At 43.2% G+C, this 11,022-nt stretch overlaps 1 protein-coding gene and 1 long non-coding RNA gene across 2 annotated transcripts in view; one reads left to right on the plus strand and one right to left on the minus strand.

The window, feature by feature from the left end:
• Positions 1-715: 715 nt before the first annotated feature.
• Positions 716-5,584, minus strand: LOC137786172 (uncharacterized). The gene is made up of 3 exons (XR_011077558.1): positions 5,501-5,584; positions 3,128-3,193; positions 716-901 (listed from the first exon to the last, which is right to left on the minus strand). It is a non-coding gene; the product is annotated as an uncharacterized lncRNA (long non-coding RNA).
• Positions 5,585-9,527: 3,943 nt separating this feature from the next.
• hlfa (HLF transcription factor, PAR bZIP family member a) overlaps positions 9,528-11,022 on the plus strand; it is a 7,151-nt gene continuing 5,656 nt past the window's right edge. Inside the window, exons 1-2 of the mRNA XM_068578927.1 lie at positions 9,528-9,871; positions 10,671-11,009. Coding sequence (XP_068435028.1) covers positions 9,757-9,871; positions 10,671-11,009 — 454 coding nt within the window. The 5' untranslated portion in view covers positions 9,528-9,756. The remainder of the gene's footprint in view (positions 9,872-10,670; positions 11,010-11,022) is intronic.

Below are 11,022 nucleotides of genomic sequence, written 5' to 3' on the forward strand. Positions count from 1 at the left end.
CTCTCAGCGTCTGGGGTGTGTCTAGAGTCCTGAAGACGATCAATTGAGGTCATTTAAAGATGACAGAGTCAAAGTTAAATCGTCCTCTCGTTGATGCCGGTTAGTCGCAGCGTCGATAAACCTCCAGCAATCAAAGCCTGACTCGAGTTAACTGCGGCATGTTATAATAATCACGTATGTTCGATAGCACCCCCCTTTGCCCTCCCCCCTCACCGAGGGACGCCGCGCCCCCTCGGCCCGACACCGGGATCTTCAATCAGCCGAAACGCAGGAATGGGAGCAGACAGCGGTCCTTTAATGAGGCGCTCCGCTGAGTCCAGATCGCTCACGCTCCGCGTCGTGGAAGAATGAGGCGGCTGCATTAAAGCGGCCCGCTGCGCCGCGAGGACGCCGCCGACCTGCTTTTCTGCTTTTTCTCCTTCCGTCTCCTGCAAGAGGTTCAAAACCAGGACGTGTACACACTGACGCACGGGTCCATAACATCCACACAAAAAGGTTGTTTTTGTTGTTTTGTGATGAGATAAGAACCCGAGGACGGGTCGGAGAGATGAAGGAGCGGCACAGGGAAGATGAGTCAGGAGGAAGAGGAAGAGGAGGCAAAACAAGAGAGACACAAACAAAGAGACGGCGTGCATGTGCTTGGCAACGTATCGGTCCATGCCGACAGCATGTGACTCCGGCCTGAGCACCGCACAGCAGGGCAGAGTGCGTGTGCGTGTGTGTGTGTGTGTGAGAGGTTTTATTCTGGATGTGTGTCTTTGTGTCTCTCTACGTGTGTGCTCATCTTCACCGGCTTGGACGGGACCTTGCAGAGACTGTGAAAGACGTCCACGGTGCACAATTGCATTACACTGTATGGAGGACCCTCTACACACACCGTGTGTGTGCCACGTGAAGGCCGCTGAAAGAGATGAAAGAGATTATGAAACCACCGCGAAGACGAACAAAATGACTAAATCACAAAACAACAACAGAGGGACACAACATGACTACAAAGAGACGCAAAACTACTAAGAAGAAACACAAAATGACTATGAATGGAAACAAAGTAACTAGAAAGAGACACAGCATGACTAGAAAGAAAAACTAGATGACTAAAAAGGGACACAAAATGACTACAGAGAGACACAAAACTACTGCAAAGAGACGCAAAACTACAAGAATGAAAAACAAAATGACCAAAAAGACACAAAACAAATGCAAAGAGACACAAAACAACTAAAAGGAGACAGGAGAGAAACAAAGTAACTACAAAGAGACACAACATGACTACAAAGAGACACAAGGTGACTACAAAGAGACACAACGTGACTACAAAGAGACACAAAATGACTACAAAGAGACACAAAATGACTACAAAGAGACACAAGATGACTACAAAGAGACACAAAATGACTACAAAGAGACTCAAAACAAAGAAAAACCTACAAACAGACCAACACAAGCCAAAAGAGGCTGACTGGCTGGAGGTCTGCGTGTTGCTCGTGGTGCGTGTCGGTGAGGCGGCGGCTCCTTTTACTCGTCAGCCCAGAGCTCCATTGTCTCATAATCCGCTCATGTTTACTTCCCGTGTGTCTCTGCTGGGCTTTCATATCCCATAACCCACAACCCATATGCCATAGCCTATATCCCATAGCCCACAAACCATATACCATAGACTATATCCCATAGCCCATATCCCACAAACCATATGCCATAGACTATATCCTATAGCCCATATGACATAGCCTAGTAACCGCAGCGCAGGGGAAACACAACAATATGTCTGCACACATGAATATATTCATCTCTCTTTCTGTAGTAACTTCAATGTGCTGCCTGTCTGTATTAATGCATCAGTATCGTCTCTTGGTGTTTGAGTGACGATACACTGTGATGGAAAACTAAATAGTCGCGAGCTAACCGGTGTTAGCCGACAGGCAATTCCTGGCAAACGATCACATTTTGGCTTGACGAGGCAGGTTTTAATGAGGTTAGTTAGTTTGACGTTAAAAAGATATGAATATCAACTTTTAAAATGAGAGCTTTCCACCATGAAAACGTACGGCCCAGCAACAACATTTATGCCTCACAGAAGGTTGCTCTCAGTCAATGTGGGCCAACAACTAACAGCATAGTATTGGGTCATAACCTACGGAACAACCTTTGGCCCAGTAACAGCTTTACTACCAAAATGTTGTAATACTACGTCCACTTCTGGGCCAATTCTGGCGCCGACTCTGATAATCTGTACGTCAGCCAGCCGCTATCTGGGAACCAACGTTTGCTGTAAGATTAGCGACCGCCACAGCGCAAGCTAACGTAGCTAACAGAGATCCACAACACTCAGTCGCAGCGGCCGTTGAAGTATTGAAGTTGTTTCCCCCGAAGCTAATTCTGCCTTTTTTGTTGTTGCTGTTGTTTTGGGTAATTAATGCCGAGAGCGGAAAGAAGTTCCCCCATTTTCACGGCACTTCAGGAAATTGCATTTCAGCGGCTCGCTGCTCTCGCTCAGAGCTGCCAAGTCACTCGCTGTAAGTGTCACTCTGCTCCGACAGAAAATTACAGCGTTGGCGAGAGAGAGAGAGAGAGAGAGAGAGAGAAAGAGAGAGAGAGAGAGAGAAAGAGAGAGAGAGAGAGAGAGAGAGAGTGATTACTTTCAACAAATTCATGCGTGCATCTTTTTTTATCCACTCCGTTCATCCTGAGCTTGTTTTTTGCTTATTATTAAAGGACCAGATTTTGGAGAAGAAGTGTGATAGAAAACAAAATATTCCTTCAATAAGACGAAGAGTCTCCTCACTATAGGTCTACATGTGAGAAAGTCAAGTCCTAACAAGTGAAGAGGCCCAGCAGAGCCTCCATGCCGCTATATGTGGACTCCCAGTACATCACAGGCTCCAGATATATATTATATATATATATATATATATATATATATATATATATATATATATATATATATATATATATATATATATATATATATATATATTTGAGTATTTCATCTGCCAGCCACTCGGTTCACCTGCAGCCCTCTCCGTGTGTGTGTGTGTGTGTGTGGGCACCTGAGTGTGTGGCTCGGCAAGTGTTTAATGCAGTGTGTGGGACGTGGAGATGAGCAACTCTACACCTCAACATCTCTCACCTGCTTGGCAAGAGACGACGACGAGCAGGTAGGAGGAGAGTCAGCGGTGAACTGCAGCTTCTGCTTCTGCAGGGAGACAAAAAAACACCCCAAAAAACAAAGCAGAGGATCAGTTGTTCCATTTCTCGTTGTGGTTTGATGTAATTACGCTTATTACTGTGGGATTTTTAGAGGGGGGGGGGGGGGGGAGTCTGGTCCCCTAAAATGAGCTCAAATTCAAACTCACCGCTGCAAAGTAGAGCACGTAATCATCCACTGATTGAGCCATCAAGCAGATCGTGTTTCGGCTGCTGACTTTTAAGAAAGCAAGAAGCTGACACCGCGAGAGTTATTCACCGCAGTTCTTCAAATAACAGTTTTGAGATGTAATGAGATCTTCTCGTTGTGTTCCTCATGACCCCGTTAGGATTCCTAGAAAGAACGGTCTGCCTTTGTGTAACTAGGAATTCTGGGAAATGTTGCTGAAGTACATAATTTACTTGGAAGCTGACATTTAGGGTTAATTTAGATTGAGAGCGCAACGACATAACAGATACACATTGTGATAGAGCAGGCCTGCAGGGAGATGAGGAGTTGTGTTACCAAAAGCGGTTTTGTTACCTAAATCTAGCTGAATGGTCTTGTTCCCTTAATTTAACCAAATAGTTACGTTAGCTTAATCTAACTGAATAGCTGTGTTACTTTAATCTAACCAAATAGTTGTGTTAGCTTAATCCAACCAAATAGTTGTGTTACCTTAATCCAACCAAATAGTTGTGTTACGTTAATCTAACTGAGAAGTTGTGTTACCTTAATTTAACCAAATGGTTGTTTTACCTTATTTAATCAAATAGGTGTGTTACTCTAACCGTGTAGATGTGTTTTTTTACCTTAATCTAACCAAGTATGTGCCAATCTTTTCCTGAACCCTAACTAAGTAAAGCTGAGTTTCCTGTGAAGACCGTATCGTCTTGTTGCCTAACGAGACCCTACAGTCTTGTTATGGATGAAAAAAGGCCCGAGGAGACAGTCTCTCCTGGGACGTCTGGACCCGAGACGGAGCAATTACATGGACTCGGGCTAAGTGTTGCGTAACAACAGTAGTTTTGTTGCAGGTTCAGGATCATTTCGGCAGCAGCTTAAAGCCTCAGTGCTTCTGGATTATTTCGTGGAGCTGATTTGCATCCCCTCCCACCGTCTGTTATCCACGCAGACAGAACTTTGCGACGTCATTTTCTCTGTTTTCTCACACTCAAGTCGTATTTTGTTTATTTTATTTTTCAAAATGGTCAACAAGCAAATCCTCCTATTCAATACATCGAACCGCTACCAACTCACTTACCTGGATGGAGTGTCTGGGACAATGTGGCCTAAGTTTATTTACAGAATATTGACTTCATGAATTGGAAATTAAATTTGTTGCTGCATTTGAAAAAAAAACAACATGTGAATTCCTGTTAACTTTGGAAACTGCAGGAGTTTGATTTCTTATTTTGATAACAAACAACAATTAAATAAATCTATCACTTTATATTTATTAGTTAGATGTTTTCTTACTATCTGGGTAATGACTTGTTTTTGCATATAAGTACACTTAAAAGCAACGCCCTCCCCCTTTTTCCCACAAAAAATCTCATTTTTTCTTTTGTAATTTTCATTAATAGTAGTATTTATGAAAAATGAAAGGATGGCTCTACCGCGTGCCTGTGGCGTCAGCTGAAGATAAGTGCTGATGAGGGCGTTTTCCCTCCACTGAATGCTTCTATTCACGTGATCGGTATCAGTGGTGAAGTACAAAAAGCAAAAGGTCAAACGCCGGCGTCGGTTTCACTTTAAGATCTCTGGAGTCATTTAGGCTGAAGTCTGCTTTCCTTAATGGGCTCAGGGCCTGATATTCAAAGTCTCTTTTTGTTAAACGTAAACTTAATTATCTCCGCAACCACAACGTTTATTAACTTTATTTAAAGTGCTACAATACTGTAAACCTTGTGATAATATACCTATGGTTAAAAAAATAAAGTAACTGTTAAATTTAAGTACTTACCTAACTTGCTGCAGCATAACGTTTCACTAAACTTGTGATAAGTTCCTCTTAACAAAGTCAGAGTTCACTAACAAACACATCCACGTCACCGTGAGGCTCGTGGGAATCTAACAAAGTAACTCATGTCTTTGTAAACTTCATATTTCTACCTGTAAAGCCTTCCCTGAAGGGCGGATGTTTCTGCTTCCGGGTCGTAGAGCACCAGCAGAAGCTTCTGAGGATTTAAAGCCGCAGTACGCAAAAATCCAACAATGTTTTCCTGTAGAACAAAGTAACTTTTCTATTTTTGAACCAAACGACACGTTTCTTTTACTAAAACACCTTCTGATTCAGGTTCCTTAGGCCCTTACCTTTCTAGAAAGGTGTGTTATTAGTATGTGGGATGTTGTTAAGGTCCTGAACCATGGAGCTGGAAACACTCAGGGAGGCTCGAGCACGGATTTCTGGCAAATCTTGCTCAGAATCATTCTGGATGTTATTAAATATGTTGTTGTTTTTTAAATAATAAATTGAAGAATTTTTGTTTTAAAAAAGATGCATAAAATAACACAAGTATTTGAACTCATTTGGTTCATACGACTACTTGAAAATGGTGTTTCCTTCCTGCAGATCAACCCCAAAACACCCTCCATGTTCACAGAACTGATGAAAGTTAAAAGTTAGAACGTATAAGAATATCTCGTAAGCCTTTCTCCTCATCCACTGAACGTATGAGACTTAATTCATCACGCAACAATCATCTGTCGCACAAACCATCCACTTGAAGGCTGACCCTTTGGCCTTCGCAGCGGATAAGAGGGAAAGAAAAATAACCCGCTGAAGAACAGTCAGAACCGTCGGGCGGAGCGACCGAGGAGGCGACCTCCGTCGTGTAATCCCCTTCGCTTCCACACACACGGCCTTTGTAGTCCGCTGAAAACACTTTCACAAATCACATTTTCATCGGGGGCTGAGAAGCTTTTGAGTTGTTTTTTTTTTTTCCTTTTTCATGTGTCCTTGACTGAGTTGTTGTTGTGATTTGGGGAGGCCGGCTCCGCTCCGGTCAGCTGACCCGCTGGCACACAACGCACGTTCTGTTCGGCTTACGCGTCACAAACGCTCCGCTGCAAACGTTTCTCACAGTTGAAAAATACTTGTGATTCTCGCACACACAGAAAAAACACATACACACACACACACAACCTCACAGTGAAAGAGGGGAGTGCACGTTGAAAAAAAGTATTTTTTTTTACCTGCATGTGACCACAGATAGCTTGACCTTTGACCTCTGGCCTCCCTGCAGCACTGAATCACTTATCACTTGTCAGGAAAATGCATTTCAGCGTCTGCTGTTGCAGAACAAACACCGCTTCACCCCAACGGAATTGTTAAAAACGTACATCTGCTCGGCGTACTTCGGCTTCTTCACTCTCACTTATTCGTATTTAAAGGAGCTTAAAAAAAAGGTAGAAAATAGTTTGAAAAATGTTATTCCTAAAGGTACAGTGAATGTCTATTGGCAGAAATGGAACATGATGGATACGTTTAATTTTAGTTTTCTTCATAATCACCTGAAAATAAGAATTGTTTGTGTCTGCGTTAGCTAAGAATGTTTGTGTCTCCGTTAGCTAAGAATGTTTGTGTCTCCGTTAGCTAAGAATGTTTGTGTCTCCGTTAGCTAAGAACAAGCCGTTTATGTTTCCTCTTCGCGGAGTCCTCCGTGTTTCTACAGGAGCTCACAACGGACAAACTTAAGAAATACGCGGGAGGAGTTTCAGTTGGTTGCAATCTGCCCAAACGCCGCCCACTAAACAAATCATCCGGTGAAACCTGACTGTCTCTAAAGGTTCAGAGCAGAGAGGGAGGTTGTTAGACGTCAGTCTGGAGTTCCCAAATATGCTCAAAGGTCGAGCCTTTGCCGTCAAAAGAAATCCAGCGATGGTTGTCTGTACATCTAAAGGAAAACACAACATCATACCTTGTGTTTACACCTCCCTTGGCGTCAGGAATACTGTAATTGCGAAAACATAGTTTTGGGCCTGAAATGAAACCCAACAACGTTCAGCGAGAGTCACACATATTCGGTCGGAGCTGCTTGAGCTTCAGAGGACGAAAGTTAATCTTTCTCGTGACGCTGAAGTCGATTAGCTTTTGATGTGGTGAAAAAGATATAAAAACAAGGATTCTTCATTTGATACGGCGGCACATCTTCATGGGCGTGACGCTCCCCGCTTCAGATAAAAGGATTTGGGTTCTCGCTCCCCGTCCGCACAATCGGCTCCTTTCATGAAGCTTTTTTGTGGTGTGTTCCTCTCTGCAGTCAGCTTCTCATTCCTGATATTTTTGTATTATTTTGTGTGGGTGGGAACGAGCGGTGCTGATGATACGGACTCAGCAACAGCAGAGCGAGGTTTTATAAAAAAATAATAATATTTTTTTAACTATGACTCAGCTACACTAGAAAGCATGAGTTTCAAATGTGCAAACGAGGCCACACGGATAGAGTTGCGCTCTGACAAACACCCATTGGCTGAAAGTAGGTCAAGTTTAGACTCGCGTCATTCTTCACTGCGTTGCCGTCGTCGTCGCCGCCGCAGAGGATTGTGCCCTCGCTGCTCCGGTTCACAGCAGCGACGACGAGCTCAATCTGTCACGATTGTGTGTAAAAAAAAAAAAAACATGGAAAAAAAGACCTAAACACACAAACGGCTCACTTTGGAACTGGAGATATGCGAGTGTAAAGTCTGAGAGGAGGAGCTGGGATCTGTGTCACTGGCACAACGCGAAGCCGCTTCCTCAGAGGACACGGGAGGACTTTGAGTACAAATAGTTTAAACAAAGCTAATAAATGACCGGTATTGATTTTTGTCAATAAAATGCAACTGAAAGATGTCATTGTGAACCCTCCCTAACTTGCATTGAGACAATATTTTTTTTTGTATTATAAGTTTCTTAAATATGCAAATGAGGCCTTATATCTTATTAAATACGTGCTAATTGTCATATGGTTGCCAGGTTCTAAGTTCTCGTTTCATTTTGTTGACATATTAGAATCAAATATTTTTACAGAGGGAATTTTAAAAAGATTAAATACAAAACTCTCCACGTTTTTAGTAATAAATGTACCGTAAAAGTCGGGTTACAAGTTGCTAATACCTTCGGTGGGTGTTCGCCTGCTAGCTCCCCGCTGTAGCCAGTTAGCACTGCTGCTAGTTCTTCGTTAGCTCTCTCTGACTAGATGCCCGACGAGGGCAGTGGGGGCGTAAGCAGTAGCAGCAGTGCTAGCTCCCCACTGCTGCTACTGCTACTGCCCGCTAGAGGAAGCGCTCGCTGGCTACAGCGGGGTGCAAACGGTAACAACCACCGAAGGTAGAAGCGGCTTCTATCCCGACTTTTATGTTGGATGTTTTTTATGGTTCAGACCAGTTTTGACTTCCAATGCCAAAGAAAATTGATTTGAAAGAATTGCCAAACAACATAAAAGTAGAGATCTGTCTATTACTGATTTGAAAGGGCTTGTTGCTTTAAAAACCTTGTGGCGCTGCAATTCCCAGAAAGTTTCATGAGAGTAATTTACCAGTTAAAGACTTATTAACGGACTACAACAGCAGTTTATGGCAGGCAGCGTTTATGATTGTGTGTTAAGCGGAAGCAACTGTAAACTACCCTTTGGCAGTTTTGAGGACGTTTTTTAAACGAGCCATGAATCCACAAGACCTTTTACAAATCGAAACGTAAATCTGGAGGTCTAATAACAGATATTTACCCATGTATATATACATGGAAACAACTACGTCAACAGCAGCATCTCAGTTTAATTTTTATTTTATTTTTTATCATTATTTATATATATATATATATATATATATATATATATATATATATATATATATATACAGAAGTAAATATAGGTATGTAAGTATACACAAATACAGAAATTTGTGTAAACATACATGTCTTTATTTATGTATTTATAAATATATATATATATATATATATATATGTATATATATGTATATATATATATATATATATATATATATATATATATATATATATATTAGATCATATATAATTCATATATTGTGTATACATGTATTTATATTTATACATCAAATAAATAAATAAACATCACAAGATTACAATCAGTGAAACTGAAACAACACAACTACCTAATAAACAAAAATAAAAACAGGATAACAAACAAAATGTAACATATGTTTTATTTCCCGCCACGTGTTTTGAACGCCCCGCCCCCTGTACCTTTGACGTCACCGTCGTCAGTCTCCGCACATGGATGGAGCCCCCCCCCCCCCCCCTTCCTCCTCCCCCCCCCTCACCCCTCCCTCTCCTCCAGCTACCAGCCAGCTCGCGCTCGCGCAGGCTTCCAGCCGCTCGCCGTCCTGCTGCCGCGCGGACTGCCCGTTTCCTCGCTCCCAACTGCCGGCGTTCCACTCGCGTTCATCCCCTCGTCTGCGTGGATCTCCGAGGGGGGGCCCCCAAGGACACGACGATCCATACCACAGGATCGGACTTATTTGTTTTTGTGGGGGCGGGGGGTTTATTGAAGGGGGAGAATTATTAGAGTAATTCTTCGGTTCTCCACCTGCCCTTTAATAAAGACATAATGGAGAAAATGGCCAGACCTCTTGCCATAAACTCGACTTTCGTGGCGCCGACTCACGGCGTCCTGAAGTCGCTGCTGGAAAACCCGCTGAAGCTGCCTTTCCATCATGATGAAGGTACGTTTTTATTTTAACCAAAATATTTAAAACTTGATGACAACGACTCCGCTTTCGCTTCCGCTCCCTGTTTGTTTATTTTAAATTTCCGTCGGCAACCATGGCTGTTGACGGTTAAAGACAGTTCAACTAAAGCCCCGTCGAGTGACGCCTCTGAATTATATGCGATCTTTGGCGAAAAAAGAAACAATGTATTCTGAAGAGTTGGCGGGCAGCAGAGATGTGTAAAAACAGATTGATGATTGTCTCGGTTGGATTTCAGTTGACGTGAACTTTAGTGCAGGCTAAAAAAGCTCGTTTGGCTTGGTGCTTCCTATAAAAGAAATGCACATTAAAGACTGATTAGCGTGTGTTTGTTATTGTGACTGCGCTTTTTCTTTTTTAGCTTGCAGGTGCGTCTTTAACCTTTAAACCCCCCCTTCGTCTTCAGTAGGGATTTATATTAGTGGTACCACAAGCTGCCGGTAGAGGGCGTTGTTCCTATGCTGATGTTCTGTTTGTTTTTGTTGAACGTATTGAGTGATATTATATTACGATCATTTAAAAATGTAACAAAAAAATCTCAATTTAGTCAAATGTTTTGGATTGTATAGATTTTAAAGTAGTTCTTTGAAAAACACCGACTTTACCGGCTGTCAGAATAGTTAAAAATGACAAATGTTTTCCCTTTTTGGTAAATTGAACTGACCTATTTTTATGTTCTTTAACCCTAGAAATACTATTAACACTGACGCATTGTCCTGTATGTCCTCCTCCACCTGTGAGACCCCTGACGTGACACTTTTTTTTGTTGCTGCAGGATTTGGGAAGGACCAGGAGAAAGAGAAGAAGCTGGACGATGAGAGCCGTGAGGCGAGCCACCCGCAGTCGGCCTTCCTGGGCCCGACCCTGTGGGACAAGACGCTGCCCTACGACGGGGACAACTTCCAGCTGGAGTACATGGACCTGGAGGAGTTCCTGTCAGAGAACGGCATCCCCGCCAACACGGCCCAGGCCCCGCGGGCCCCGCAGGCCGCGCCCCCTCCTCCATCTGCCACGCCCACCGCGCCCACCGTGGTGGACCTCAGCAGCCGCGCCACCACCTCGGTGCACGCCGGCATGGCGCCCCAGACCTGCCTCCGCAGCCCTGGCACAGCGGGTAGGAACCACAC

Source organism: Clinocottus analis, unplaced genomic scaffold, assembly GCF_023055335.1.
Source record: "Clinocottus analis isolate CAN_PGR_092001 unplaced genomic scaffold, fCliAna1.0.p SCAF_16, whole genome shotgun sequence".
In the NCBI taxonomy this organism is placed as follows: domain Eukaryota; kingdom Metazoa; phylum Chordata; class Actinopteri; order Perciformes; family Cottidae; genus Clinocottus; species Clinocottus analis.